This window comes from Bufo bufo, chromosome 8, assembly GCF_905171765.1.
Source record: "Bufo bufo chromosome 8, aBufBuf1.1, whole genome shotgun sequence".
In the NCBI taxonomy this organism is placed as follows: domain Eukaryota; kingdom Metazoa; phylum Chordata; class Amphibia; order Anura; family Bufonidae; genus Bufo; species Bufo bufo.
Window position 1 is genome coordinate 208086248 of NC_053396.1, and position 16139 is coordinate 208102386.

General features: G+C 45.5%; 1 protein-coding gene across 2 annotated transcripts in view; it reads right to left on the bottom strand.

Moving 5' to 3' along the window:
- Nucleotides 1-16139, bottom strand: part of TAP2 (transporter 2, ATP binding cassette subfamily B member) — a 42285-nt gene that overhangs the window by 25587 nt on the left and 559 nt on the right. Inside the window, exons 1-6 of one of the 2 annotated variants that reach the window (XM_040405402.1) lie at nt 12503-13198; nt 10338-10866; nt 8253-8367; nt 7048-7178; nt 6009-6214; nt 396-593 (exon numbers count right to left, since the gene is read on the bottom strand). In XM_040405402.1, coding sequence (XP_040261336.1) covers nt 396-593; nt 6009-6214; nt 7048-7178; nt 8253-8367; nt 10338-10833 — 1146 coding nt within the window. In that variant the 5' untranslated portion in view covers nt 10834-10866; nt 12503-13198. Of the gene's footprint in view, nt 1-395; nt 594-6008; nt 6215-7047; nt 7179-8252; nt 8368-10337; nt 10867-12502; nt 13199-16139 lie in introns of those variants that run through there. The other variant, XM_040405401.1, reaches the window with a different exon arrangement.

Genomic DNA, 16139 nt, shown 5'->3' on the forward strand with positions numbered 1-16139 from the left:
CGTTCACAATGTTTTTCAAGGTGAAAGGTCCTCTTTAAAGCTTTCTCTCCTTTTATAATCCACCCCCGATTAGGGCTTCAAAGACAGCATTAAAAGCCTAAATAAAACCTGATCAAAATATACATATAGGATTTTGGCTGTAGGCAATTTTAAAAACACTAGAAAAAAAATGCACGTTCAAAATGTTGTTCAAAAATGTCACCAAAAATGCTTATAAATACTGAAAATTGCTGAAAGTGCTTACAAATGCTGGCTGGGAAAACGCTAAAAGAAAACAAAAGAAATCTTTATTTCTTAATTGTACTAAAACATCTAACAGGGGTGGGGAAATTGCAAGGTAGATAGATCAATCTGTGTGATTACAGCATGTGTGTTGGCTGCCGTTGTTGTCTCACCCTTATCAGCAGAAGATACAAAGCTCGGACCATGTCCCTACAGATCTGCAGGCTGTGGGTCTTCTTCATCGCCTCTTCGTATCTCTTCACCTCTTCTTCCTCAGCGGCAAAACTTTGCACTGTTTTTACTGACTCAACAATCTCTTTTGCTAGATCACTCGAGGCAGCGATGGAGTCCTGCACCTTCTTCACAAGATCCTACGAGATAAAAGTAAAAAATGGTAAGCCAATAATTTGATATAAAAATGCATGAAGGTGAAGTTTTAGATGTCACTTTTCATGTGTGGCTAGGACAAAAATACTGTTATCCAGCTGACAACAGTTTAAGACCTACCATAAATGTCATTTCATTTACTCCACAGAAGCATTAAAGGGGCGTTCCCTTCTGGGACATTTATGACATATCAATAGAATATGCCATAAATGTCTGACAGCTGCAGGTCCCAGAGGTGGAACCCACTTCTATCTCAAGAACCAGGGCCCTGAAGTGAATGGAAAGCACACCATGAGTGGTTGAAGTCCTCTCCATTCACTACTACGGGACTTCCATTAATAGCAGTGAAAATAGCGCGCTTGGCTATTTACGGAGGTCCCACAGAAGTGAATGGAAAGCATATCGTGTATAGGCAGCCACTCACGCCGATTCACTACTATTCAAGGAGGAAGGAACCGTCCCATGGAAGTGAATGGGACGGTGGAGTTGTGATTACACCTGCTCACCGCTGCAGTTGTGACGGCAAGCAGGTAAACAGTGAAGAGAAAGCAGCGCTCATACAAGAGCTGCAGTCTCTTTAAACAGCTGATCAGTGGTGGTGCCGGGTGTCGGACCCCCGCTGATCTGATATTGATGACCATCAATGTAAAAGCAGCGGACAACCCTTTTAACTTCTATGGAACTTGCAAAAATAGCCGAGCCAATGCTTGGCTGCTTTCAAAATTCCCATAGCAGTGATAAGGAAAATAATCATATATAGCTTTTCTAATCATCAATCGTCAGTCTTGCAGTATATTCTATGCAGTATATTTAACTTCCTTAAAGAAGGATTACTTATATCCAGATCTGCTGGAATTTCTGCTATGACCTTGGTACTGTGCGCTCGTTAGTGACAATCTGCCTATGTAAAGGCGCCATTGATTAACTGATGAATGAGCAAAAGTGCTCGTTCATTGGGTAATTAGACTGTTCATGCGGACACCTAAATCATCAGTTGCCGGTGGTAGATCATGCCGTCTAAACAGCCTCTGGTGCTGGTACTGTGGAGGAGATCACAGCGTGTAATTTGCAGGGAAGGAACGGTTCCTTCCCGACTATCGTCTGCTCAGTTGAGCAGTATAAAAGGTAATAATTACACAAATATTATGGTCAAAAATGGAGGGGGTGTACTGTCTTTTTTGATAGCTGGTATTACCCAGATATTTTATTGTATTCATTTAAAGTTATATTTTAGCTTCCTTTTTGCCCCCGCCCAGTATAAAGGTAAGGCATAGACCAGAGGCAGCACTCTAGACAATATAATCTATAGTTAAAGCGGCTCTGTCACCAGGATCAACCCTGTTAAATCAGACATACTGCCTGGTAGGGCTCATCATGCTGATTAATACTTTGCCTTTCTTTTGTCTGTATGATAAACAGTTGAAGAGAAATCAGCATTGTTATTCATATGCAAATGAGAATTTTGAGCACTCAGTGGTGGGGCTGAATCCTTTGAGTACTGCTATGTAACCCCCCTGTGCTCTGCACACGCCCCCCTCCAATTGATTGACAGGACTAGACGTGCTGAGGGCAGAGTTGTGTCCTAGCATCTACATATCACATACACTATGTACTATAAAGAAAAAAATATAAGGGGTTGAGTCCGCACAACCTGCCTGCAGGTGCACATCACTATGGCGAACTACATACACAAACGGAAAACATACACAAACGGAAAATGCAAATGTGATCGCACACTGCATCCAGCACTCTGCCCTCCATGCTGGATGAGACATTGGTTTATATTTTGGCCAAAGCATAGTAAGCCACTCACCGCGTCAAGGTTGTCTCATGAGTGGTCCCTAACTCTTGTTCCTACCTGTTCATGGGCCATGACAGCCACATAAAATCCAGGGAATGCAGGTCAGCATGCAAGCCAAGTACACTTTGCTTGTAACCCCGTCCGGTGCCATTACAGCTTTCATCGGATCCAGGGATGCAAGTACCAACATGCATGCTGAACCCACCATATACTTCTCCTGGAGTATAAAACTGAGTCTGCTTGTATAGAACCTACCATTAGCCATCTGGCTCCAGGAGAAGTATATGGTGGGTTCAGCATGCATGTTGGTACTTGCATCCCTGGATCCGATGAAAGCTGTAATGGCACCGGACGGGGTTACAAGCAAAGTGTACTTGGCTTGCATGCTGACCTGCATTCCCTGGATTTTATGTGGCTGTCATGGCCCATGAACAGGTAGGAACAAGAGTTAGGGACCACTCAATTGAGACGACCTTGACGCGGTGAGTGGCTTACTATGCTTTGGCCAAAATATAAACCAATGTCTCATCCACTATGTACTATAGCTTCACCACACTGAGATCTGCTCAGAAAGCCAATCTACTATATTACTGCTGTATTCACAGGCACAATATATGATTATAAAGACACCAGTAATGTGTGTTAGTTTCTAAGTATGGGGAAAACATACATCTGTGTGTAGTAATGTTACAGCAGGGTGGTTAAGTGATTGGTTTTGCATGTAGAGATCCCAGGTTTGAATCTTGGGAGAGACATCAAAATTTCTTTCTTCAGATATTTTTTTTTCTTCCCCATTTATTCCATAAGAAAAAGAAGCTAAGTATGCTTAGAAGCTAACACACATTACTGATGTCTTCATGATTCTATGTTGTGCCTCTGAATAGAGCAGTAATATGTAGATTAGCTTTCTGAGCAGATCTCAGTGTGGCGAAGCTATAGTACATAGTGTATGTAATATGTACTGTAGATGCTAGGACACAGCTCTGCCCTCTGCCTGGGTGAAGAAGGGAATATGTTCGGGTTCAGCTCTGAACCCGGAAAACCCCTTTAAGCATAAGAGATTTGACAAGAAGAATAGAGACATTTAATACACTCTCTACTTAAAACTTCTCTGAGCTGAAACTTTTATTTTCCGAAGTGTCAGACTTCTTCTACGTGACTTCCGAAAATAGCCCCATAGCAGTGAACGGAGGTTGGACTGTGGCAGAAAGACTATAGAGCAGGAAAAGCTGAGTAAACTGTAAAGTTTTGAGGGTAAAAATTCTGTATAACCTGTATTTCATTTATTTAAAGGGGTTGTGCAGTGCTATAATATTGATGACTTATACTAAGTTAAGGTCATCAATATCAGATCATTGGGGGTCTGACTCTCGTCAACCTCGCTGATCAGCTGCTTGAAGCGGTCGTTGCGCCCGTGTTTAGATCATACGAGTCTATTACTGTACAGCAGTGGCGGCACGAAGCGCACGGCGTCATAGCAACCAATGACGCCGTGCGCTTCTGCACCACGGACGTGTGCATGAGGCTTAAGGCTTACCTGTACGCTGTTTCCTTTGTACCAGCGGGGCAGTGTTAATTACAACTCCTCACCCATTCATTTGATTGGGCCGAGCAGTTGTAACTACACTTCATGGCCACTACAAAGGAGACCACGTGCAGACCAACTTTGAAGGGATGCAGTGCTCGCACAAGCGCCACAAACCCTTCAAGCTTCTGATCGTCGGGGGTGCCAGGAGTTGGACTCCCACTGACCTGAGGATAGGTCATCAATATTATGGCACTACACAGCCCCTTCAAATTTCTGCTCTTTCTGGGTTTTTGAGGCAGTTCTATTAGTGACTGACAACTATCTATGTATACACAGTTATACAGGGAATGCTGTCAATCACTCATAGGACCGCCCACTGGACTCCACAGACCAGAATGAGCAATGATTTAAACAAATAAAATATAGGTTATACTGAATATTTTTCCACAAAACTTTATATTTTGTCCGCTCAGCTTTTCCTGCTGTATGACATGAAGCTGCAGCTCAGACACCATGTTCAGCATGACAGATTTCTTGTAACTAACTCCCTTGATAACAGAGTACTGGGCCTAGAAAGTGTGTGAAACACTGTTGTATGGCACCTATTAGGGGGCTGCACTGTGCAGAGAAACTGCCAAGGGTGGGGTGACCCTTTGGTCTAGGAATATATGATGTCCCACCGATCAACAAGTTATTTTGACAGGGAACTCCATCATATGACCTGTCACCACTCCTGATATGTCTGTTTATATAGCTTCATGCATTCCCCATGTGATAACAGTTCTGGAGCATCTATTCTTATGGCTCTATGTTGTGCCATTCCTTTATTATTTCTACTAGAAGTTATGGAGGCATTGCTAGCAGTCTGCAGTAAGGGTACAGAGGGGCGGTAACCAGTTGGGGGGGTGTACCTGCACAGACTTACTATATCCAATCAGTGCTGCCATTTTCAGACTGTGCAGGGACACACCCACAGCTTGTTACCGCCCCCCCTGTACCCTTACTGCAGACTGCTAGCAATTCATTCATAACTTCTAGTAGAAATAATAAAGGAACGGCACAACATAGAGCCATAAGAATAGATGCTCCAGAATTGCTTTTAGATGGGGAATGCAAGTAGCTATTAAAAAGGCATGTCAGGAGAGGGGACAGGTCCTCTCTAAAGGGAACCTGTCACCGGGATTTTGTGTATAGAGCTGAGGACATGGGTTGCTAGAAGGCCGCTAGCACATCCGCAATATCCAGTCCCCATAGCTCTGTGTGCTTTTACTGTGTAAACCTGTCCTGTCACTGAGATGAGTCCAGCGTGAAGGAGCCCAGCACCGCCCTGCATCCTCAGAATCTCCTCCTTGCTCCCCGACGTCACAAAGCTAGAGCGACGTAATCTCGCGATGCGCGAGCTAGCGCATGCGCAGTGTCGTCATAGTGTTCCTTCCCTGTGCTGGCATCAGCCTCAGGGAACAAACTGCGCATGCGCTAGCTCGCGCACTGCAAGATTACGGCGCTCTTGCTTTCTGAAGTCGGGGAGCAAGGAGGAGATTCTGAGGATGCCGGGTAGGTGCTGGGCTCCTTCACGCTGGACTCATCTCAGGGACAGGGCTCATCTCAGGTTAATTTGCATATCTATCAAATCGTTTTTTTACACAATAAAAGCACACAGAGCTATGGGGACTGGATATTGCAGATGTGCTAGCGGCCATCTAGCAACCCATGTCCTCAGCTCTATACACAAAATCCCGGTGACAGGTTCCCTTTAACATTGCTGGGCCAGACGCGGCCTGGCAATTAGCACTAATCTGCATGGAGGTTATGAGCACCCTAATGGCCTTCTTACATTGGCTCCTTCCCAATCAGGAGGAGGGACCCGAATAAATGCAGACACCAGGCACCATGATGGGCTGTGTGGAGTGCACCTTCCCACTAGGAGATGAATGCCGGACAAGGCCTGCTGCAGCGGGCGGGCCAAGCACAGGAAGTCCTACTTTTTCCCCCGACATTTATGATTATTATTTATGGCTGCACCAATAAGAAGTTGGCATTATGACATTTTATTTCCATATAGACACTTACCTCGTGATATTTATTGTACATGTGCTGCACCACGGATATTAATGGCATGCTGATGAGGGAGAGGAGCGTAAGTCGCCACGATAGAAAGAACATGAAGTAGTAATAGCCAATGCATTTTATTAACGTCCGAAGTGTTATATTCACATTGCCAGCAATCGAGCGACTCACGAGAGCCGTGTCATTGGACAGTCGAGAGGAGAGGTCACCTGCCAGAGAACCGTAAAAAACGCATTTCATTTCTAGCTAAATGCGCCATTACTACAATGGTAAAATAGAAGGTCACGCATTACTACATTTATGGGGAGATTTATCAAAACTGGTGTGACAGAACAGTGGCTTAGTTGCCCATAAAAACCGATCAGATTCTGCCTTTTATTTCTAAAAGGAGCTGTGAAAAATGGAAATTTGCTATGGGTAACTAAGACTACGTTCACACCAGCGTTTTCCCTTTGCGCTATTGAGATCCGTCGTAGGATCTTACTAGCGGAGGAAAACGCTTCCGTTTTGTTCCCATTCATTGTCAATGGGGACAAAACTGAACAGAACGGTTCTGAGGTTTTTATATAAAGCAATACATTAACAGGGTTTTCTGAGGTTTTTATATCGGCGGCCTAACCTCAAGGGAAGAGAGGCAGCTGCCAATCAGCTGTTTGAAGAGGCCATGGGCGTCTTCTGTTCCGTTTCATTGCGTTCCCGTGATGCACACAAAAGCGCAGCAAGCAGGGTTTTTGAGTGCGTCCTGGGATGCAAGTCAATGGAGACGGATCCGTTTTCTCTGACACAAAAGAAAACGGATCCATCACCCATTGACTTACAAAGGTTTTAGAGACGGATCCGTCATTGCAATGTTAAAGATAATACAACCGTTCAGAACGGATGCAGACGGTTGTACTATCGTGACGGAAGCGTTTTTGCTGGTCCATGACGGATCAGGTGTGAAAGTAGCCGAGGCCGGTTTTCCTTTACACCAGTTTTGATAAATCTCCCCATTTGTGTTTTAAGGGTCGAAATCTTTCCAAGTTACAGGCTCGTACTTTACCTGTTTTATTCGTTTCGAAGAAGGCGATGTCCTGCTTAATGACAGCACGGAAAAGAAGGATTCTCAAACGTCTTGTGAGACGAAAGAGGCAGAATATGAAAAGTCCTCCTCTGCAGCCGACGGAAAGAGAGCTGAAGAAAAAGGAGGCGTGCGTCAGGCGTTGGAATTACGTTCAATAAAGCAATAATTATTTCTTTACCTCACGTGTTCGCAATTGGGAGACAAGGATTGTGGTGCGTGGTCTCACTCAATGGCGGACGCCCTTCCCTGTATGTATGCTTGTGAGGAGAAGACTGGCAGTCGACCTCGACCGCCCTCCAGGCTCACATTCAGAATGGCAGTCATATAAAGCAATACATTAGCGGGGTTTTCTGAAGGTTTTTATATCGGCGGCCTATCCTCAAGGGAAGAGAGGCAGCTGCCAATCAGCTGTTTGAAGAGACCATGGAGTTCTAGTGAGTTCCTAGGCCAGAGATGTCATGTTCACTAGTCACGTGGCCTAAGTGCAGCTCAGTCCTATTCCAGTGAATGGGCCTGGGCTGCAATACCAAGGACAGCCACTATACAATGGACGGCGCTGTCCTCAGTATGCTGTGAGGAGGCCGCAGCACTCACCGCAGCTCCACAGCCTCTTCAGCTGGACGGCGGGGATGCTGGGAGTTGGACCCCCACCGATCTGATAATGATGTTCTATACTGCGCATAGGCCATCAATATCAAAATATCAGATAACCCTTTAAAGTTATGCAGAATCTTTCCATGTGACAATTCAAATCTGTAATGCACTGCCAGAGTACAGCGGCTTATGGAGGGGTTTAATGGAGTATTCACAGGATTTGATACAGGTGAATGAACAGGTGGCAGCGCAGCCGAATTTCTGTACCTCCCATAGAAGTAAATGTCGATGGCTGCCTCGCCAGGCAAGACTGGGGTCGGGGCATTCCTGTTCAGGTACGGATCCTAGAAGTATCAGACATTCATGGCATACCGTGTGGGCATGCTATAAATGTCTTCTCTGGGAATACCCCCTTTACCATTATAGGACAATGCATCAAAATTAAGCTTTTAACCCTATCAACCAATCAGAATTCATCTGGAAAAAACGGCAACTGAAATCTGAGTGGTTGCTCACCTCCAATTTCTGCCTTCACCAGTTTTATTCATGAGGACCAACAAGTGTTTACGTTATGTTAAGTTTACACCCACCTTGAGATGGTCAACACCGCCAAATAAACGATAGCCGCCAGGAACTCAGCCTCCTTGTAGTGGTTGGATAAGATGTCAATCAGGCGCCCCGTATAGTAGGGAATCGACATTTCAACTGTCAACCATAAAACCTACTTTTAGAAATCTCACACGGTACAGGCCGGCGCTCATCTACCTCTTCACAGTCACGTCACCAGATGACTAAGTCAATGACCATGTTGGAAAGTACCAAACAGTTAGATCACTTTCGTGCAGCTACATCCGCAATGTGAATGCAGGGTCAGACTCCTGCTTCGTTATCGCGCCTGGCCCTGTCCATCAAAAAGGAGACGGCGGCAGGGCTGGCAGTGGAAGCAGGAGGAGCAAGTGTGCACAAAGTACTTGGGCCCGCCCTCGGTGCACATAACTGCTCATTTCCATATGGTTTGAAGAATGAATCAACAGATCAATAGGTGAAAGATATCATTACATTCAGCTGAGCTAGTCCTACAAGGCACGGTGCCTGGTGTAACAGTTCCTGGTGACAGACCCCCTTTAGAGGGATTTTCCCTCTTAAACAGGTTCTGGTCCAAGACCAGAAATCCCTTTTGATATTGCCGAGTTCCCTTCGCCTCCTGGACCGGAAATGTGACGTACCATCCACACACTGCTGCCAGCTAATCAACGGCCTCAGTGGTGACATGATGGAAGCATGATGTGACCGAGGCCATTGGCTGGCCAGCAGTGGTTAGGTGTACGTAGACTTCACACTTCCGGTCCAGTGACGCCGGAGAGGAGAAGGGAACGTGACGCTGGAACCAGGGCACCATTGACAGGTGAGTGTTCTTTTTTTCCTCCTGTGTTGTGCCTGCCAATATTAAATGAAGTTACTGGTCTCGGAGAACCTCTTTAAGAAAAATACTGTCCAGCGTCATCAAAGATGGTTAAAAACCCAAAAGAAGAGATACCTCCATCAATCTACTGGTCAGACGCTGCCCTGGTCTCCGCTGCTCTCTACTTGCTGCTCCAATCTCGACACCACAAAAATGTCAGGAAAAAAACCCACTCAGCCAACCACTGGCACAGGAGGGTGACCACTAAGGCCAGTGATTTCCTGAGCAGACCTTCTCTGGCATTGAGATGGACCACGAAGTAGAGACCAGTGGAGTGTCATTAAATGTTTTTTTTTCTCATCTGGGACATTGATGGCCTATTGCTAGGATGTACCATCAATGTCTGAGAGGAGCGGACCCCACCTATTTCCAGAACGGGGCCCCCAAAGTGAATGAGAGCACACCGCACATGCGTGGCTTGCTCTCCATTCCCTGTTATGGGAGTTTGGCAAAACGGACGAGTGAGCATCCATAGCAGTGAACGGAAAGCAAGCCAGGCATGTGCGGTGTAGTCTCACTCACTTTGGGGGCTCGTTCTGGACATAGGAGCGGAGTTCCAGAAGTGGGATCTGCTCCTATCTGACATTAAAGGCCTTTCTATAGTGATAAGCCATCAATGTCCCAGAAGGGAATACCACGTAAAGTGTCAAGACAAGAGCAGTAGGGGATCTGTAAGATATCGCCTTTATATTATATACCATTAAGGTTTATTTTTTGCAAACACTTTACATTCTAAGCCTAAGGGCTCATACACACGACCGTTGCCTGTTTTGCGCATCCGCAAAACACGGATACCGGCCGCGTGCATTCCACATTTTGCGGAACGGAAGGGCCGGCCCTTAATAGAACAGTCCTATTCTTGTCTGAAATACGGACAATAATAAGACATATTTTTTTTGCAGAACGGCCATGCAGACATACGGGCACAGAAGGCACACGGAGTAATTTCCGTAACAGAACTGACACGGGAAAAAAATACGGTCGTGTGCATGAGCCCTAAAGAAGGGGAAGAAGGAAAACCCTGTGTATGTTCAGGTCTCCACACCCTGAGGGGATCCCTCCTTCTCCGTTGGCCCCATAACATCCAAAACTTACTATTTTGAGAATACAGTTTTGTATTTCAGTTCTTTTTTTCTCTTATTTTAAAATTTATAGTTTTAGATTTTTATATATAAAATGTTAAATGTTATATAAAAGAGTTATGTGAACTTACATATTAAAGCCAGAGCAAGGAAGACAAAAGCCGAACACAGGTAAAGCCAATCCGGCTTCGAAAGTTTGACGAGTCTGACGAAATTCTTCTTGTCTGTTTTTTCGCGATCGTCTCCGGCAGAAGAGTCTTTCGTGTTATTAGGAGGTACAAGCAGATCCCAGAGCAGACATGACAATGGAAGGGGTAGATGATAGAGCAGGGAGTCGGAGAAAACAGAGTATAACTCCGGAGACTGAGCGGAGAGAAAGAACCTCAGGGTCTGGTACAGAGGAGGAGCGAAGCAGAAGGTGAGAACGTAGAGGAGATCGGAGGGAATCCATTGTGGACGGGGCAGTTTACTGGATATCAGGGCAAGAGCAGGAGCTTTAAGGAGGTAGACCAGCCACACAACACTAAGGGGGACACCGGGACAATGACTGAAGACGAGCCTGGATGTCATACAACTGAGCGACGAGTCCAGCAAGAACAAAATAGGCAGAAAACAGAAGGAAATCATTGTGAAGGCTGAAGAGGACACCTCAGCGGAGACCTAAAAAGGAAACGCACACAAGTTAAGAGCCGACTATAAAGTCGCAATACAATACAATACAATACAACTCGCAGACAGGCCTGTCACCCATGCACAATGCCTGGGAAGGATCGTCAGAGTTAGGCCTCTTTCACACGACCGTATGGCTTTTTCAGTGTTTTGCGGTCCGTTTTTTGTTTCCGTTGTGTTTCCGTTCCATTTTTTCATATGGCATATACAGTATACAGTAATTACATACAAAAAATTGGGCTGGGCATAAAATTTTCAATAGATGGTTCCGCAAAAACGGAACGGATACGGAAGACATACAGAGGCATTTACGTATGTGTTCCGTTTTTTTTTGCGGACCCATTGACTTGAATGGAGCCACGGAACGTGATTTGCGGGCAATAATAGGACATGTTCTATCTTTCAACGGAACGGAAATACGGAAACTGAATGCATACGGAGTACATTCTGTTTTTTTTTGCGGAACCATTGAAATGAATGGTTCCATATACGGACCGTATACGGAACACAAAAAACGGCCCGCAAATGAAAAAAAAAAACGGTCATGTGAAAGAGGCCTAATTATCACTCTTTGGCTACATGCTCACGACCGTTGTGTGTTTTGCGGTCCGCAAATTGCGGATCCGCAAAATACGGATGGCGTCCGTGTGCGTTCCGCAATTTGCGGAACGGCACGGACAGCCATTGATATAACTGCCTATTCTTGTCCGCAAAACGGACAAGAATAGGACAGGTTATATTTTTTTTGAGGGGCCACGGAACGGAGCAACGTATGTGGACAGCACATGGAGTGCTGTCCGCATCTTTTGCGGCCCCATTGAAGGGAATGGGTCCGCACCCGAGCCGCAAAAACTGCGGCTTGGATGCGGACCGAAACAACGGTCGTGTCCAACGGTCGTGCCCCAAATTCACATGCCGGTATAGACTCCGGTCTTAATAAAGCCCTAAGCTGGCGGTGAATCCGCCGAAGTTATGGAGAGGCGCCGGCCTCTGCAGAACTTTGGCGCATTCAGCGCCAGTCTAAATGTAAGACAACTTCCCTGCTGTCTTACATTTAGACCTTTTTCTAAGCCTAAAAGAGGGCGTAAAAAATGGTGAATGAGACTGACCTGCCGGCCCTTCCCCTTCCCCGCCCACAATTTTAGACCGATCGTGAGCAGTGTGAAGTCGCAGATAGTGACGCAACTAACCGCTGTGCCGCCATCGGCACCTGAAATACGACTAATGTAGGCGTATTTCAACATAGTAAATGACCCCCCACTTTGCTGGTACTCTATTACGCTGCAGTTTTTCCACATGACAATGCGCGCGGGAAAAACGGCACGTAATCTGCACCGTGTGCAGAAACCCAAATCCTTAGCAAAATCCGTACAATCTGATGCAGGTTTTGGGCTTCTGAGTGTTTCCAAGGCTTTGGGGTCCGTGCCGACACACCGCAAAAGATAGAACATGTCCTATCTTTCACCGCATGTTGCGGTTTGCGGACCCAAGTCGATGGGCCTACACAGCGAGGCGTAGTGCACACTGTCGGTGCCTGTGTTTTGAAAACACGCGAGTTATGGTCCGTGGGACAAGCACGGTGGCCCCATGGTTGTGTGCAGGAGGCCTGAGGCTGGATTGTACCTACTGATTCGCTGCGAATTACTACAACCACTTGGTCCTTGGCCGCGTGGCTCGTCGTGTGGTCAATACGGAGGAACCCAGCCTCGGGGTTATGCTCCCACAATTGCTGCAGGAATGTATGTGTTCTATATAACCAGAGGAACTGTAAAAATCCGCAGATTTTCAGTCACAGAAATTTCTGCAGCAATCTTCCACGTGTGAGCGGGCGGACAACCTGCGATAAATTCACACAAGGCGTCACCGTGATCAGCGCTGGACACGGTAAAAGCACACGTAGAAACAGGAGCTGGCTGGCGAGGAGCCAGCGTCCATCTTCATCGACAGCTTCAGGGACGCGAAGGTTAGCATCAGAGGGGGAGGACAGCGAGCTGCGGGGAGCAGGAACGCTCAAAGATGAAACTGAAAGAAGATCTCTGGCTGCTTTCTATTCATATCAAGTGTACAATAAAAAATAAAAAAAACGCTGCTGCTGAGCCGGAACTGCTCATGAATATTCATCGGCAGCCATTTTAAGATGAGTCCGCAGCCATTTTGTTTAAGGGGTTGTTCCGTCTAAACGTTATGGAATGTCCCTTCTTGACGCAGTTTCCGTGTTGATACTATGGTGGGTGCGTAAACGCAGATCACCTGCACCGAATGGATTTAATCCGCAGTCAGATCCGCCACTGCGTCAGTCACACTACAAATCCGCAGATTATAAAAAACTGAAAAACAGTATTTAATCCAGCCCGGCATACCACGGACCGCTCTCGGCCGCGGAACACCGCCGTGTGCATTCGGCCTTACACTGACAGCAAATGCATTTTTTTTTTTTTTTTACAATGGAACTCTATGGTGAATGGATGCCACTGTACGGCATCAGTCTGAGGCATCTGTTTAACGTATATACGTTTTTTGTATACGTCAATAGGATGGGAAAAACTTGATGTGAACCCAGCCCCCTGGATCTCACAGGCAAGCGGTCTGTCAGTGTATTACACTGTGTATTAGGCCGAATGCACACGGCCGTGTTCCGCGGCTGAGAGCGGTCCGTGGTATGCCAAGCTGGATTCCTGTTCAGAGCAGGAGCGCACGGCGTCATTGGTTGCTATGATGGCGTGCGCTTCATGCCGCCGCTGGACTACAGTAATACAAGCGCCGCCGCTGCACTACAGTAATACATAGTGTATTACTGTAGTGCAGCGGCGGCATGAAGCGCAGGGCGTCATAGCAACCAATGACACCGTGCGATCCTGCTCTGAACAGGAATCCAGCCCAGCATACCACGGACCGCTCTCGGCCGCGTGCATTCGGCCTTACACTTACAGCAAATGCATTACAATACAGAAGTATTGTAATGCATTGTAAAGGGGATCAGACCCCCAAAAGTGGACAAAAAAAAAAGAAAAAAAGTTTTTTACATAATAAAAAAATAAGTTCCAAGTAAAAAAAAAAGCGCCCTTTTCCCATAATTAAGTTAAATTAATTAAGTTAAAAAATAGGATTTTTTTTTTTTACATATATATATATATATATATATATATATATATATATATATATATATATATATATATATATTAGGTATATATATATATATCATGACATGATCCACCCCGTCAGGTGAACGCAGTAAAAAACAAAAATAAAAATGGTGCCAAAACGGCCATTTTTATCACCTTACGTCCCAAAAAGTGTAATACCAAGCGATTAAAAAGTCGTATGTACCCCAAAATGGTACCGATCAAACCGTCAACTCATCATGCAAAAAATAAATCCCCACACAAGACAATCGCCCAAAAACTAAAAACCAATGGCCCCCGTAAACGAATCCATCCAAATCTACGCTGTAAAAGCCCTATGGAGCTCCTTCCCTTCTGCGCCCTGCCGTGTGCCCCCACAGCAGTTTACCACCACAGATGGGGAATTTCTGTAAACCGCAGAATCAGAGTAAGGCCTCATACACACGACCGTTTTTTTTTTAAGGTCCGCAAAAACGGGGTCCGTAGGTCCGTGATCCATGACCGTTTTTTCGTCCGTGGGTCTTCCTTGATTTTTGGAGGATCCACGGACATGAAAAATGAAAAAAAAATCAAAGTCAAGTTTGCCATTGAAATGATAGGAAAAAACGGACACGGATCACGGACACGGATGACAATCTTGTGTGCATCCGTGTTTTTTCACGGACCCATTGACTTGAATGGGTCCATGAACTGTTGGCCGTGAAAAAAATAGGACAGGTCATATTTTTTTCACGGCCAGGAAACACGGATCACGGATGCGGCTGCCAAACGATGCATTTTCCGATTTTTCCACGGACCCGCGAAAAAAAAACGGAAAACGTCACAACTGCCACGGATGCACACAACGGTCGTGTGCATGAGGCCTAAGGCTACTTTTACACTGGCGTTTTGAATTCCGTTTGTGACATCCGTTTCAGGGATCTCACAAACGGTTCAAAACGGATCAGTTTAGCCCCAATGCATTCTGAATGGATAAGGATCCGCTCAGAATGCATCCGTTTGGCTCCGTTCCGCCTCCATTCCGCTCTGGATGCGGACACCAAAACGCTTCTTGCAGCGTTTTGGTGTCCGCCTGGCGATGCGGAGCCAAACGGATCCGTCCTGACTTACAATGTAAGTCAGGACGGATCCTTTTTCACTGACACAATATGGTGCAATTGTAAATGGATCCGTCCTCCATTGACTTTCAATGTAAAGTCAGGACGGATCCGTTTGGACTTTGTTCATGGTAATGCAAACGGATCCGTTCTGAACGGATACAAGCGTTTTCATTATAGGTGCGGATCCGTCTGTGCAGATACCAGACGGATCCGCACCTAACGCGAGTGTGAAAGTAGCCTAATGTATATCGAGGTTTATTTTGCTGTTAACCCTTGCTGTGTTGGAAGAAAGAAAATGTAACAAAAAAAATCTACAAAATAATGACATTTTGAACCTTTATAAATCACTTTATAACTGAACTGGTTCTCCAAAAAAATTTGGGGGGAATTTTCTTGAACATTTGAAAAATTGCTACTACAATTCTAAGCCTTCTAACGTCCTAAAAAAATTAAATGACATTTACAAAATGATGGCAACATAAAGGAGACCTATGGGGAATGTAAAGTAAGGCTGGGTTCACACCTGAGCGTTTTACAGCGCGTTCCTACGCGTTGTAAAACGCGCAACAGGCAAGAACCAAAGATTCCCTATGGGAATGGTTCTCACCTGAGCGTTTTACAGCGCGTACGATCGCACTGTAAAACGCCCGACGCCCCAAGAAGTACAGGAGCTTCTTTGGGGCGTCTTGTCGCGCGTTCCCGTACATAGACTTCCGGGAACGCGCGACAATGGGCGTTTCGCTTGTCTCTGTATGCACGATTGCAAACGCCGGTATACAGAGCGCTCCTACATATTTAGTGATGTATCACTATCTGCCATTTAGAGAAATTCTAATTAAAAAAATAGTGAATTTTTCCACATTTTCTTCAATTTTTGTATTTTTTAATAAATAAAAGTAAAACACGTTGACTCACATTTACCCCTAACATGAAGTACAACGTGTCCCAAGAAAACAGTCTCAGAATGGCTCGGATAAGTAAAACCTTTCCAAAGTTATTACCACAAAAAGTGACATATGTCATATTTGCAAAAATCGACCTG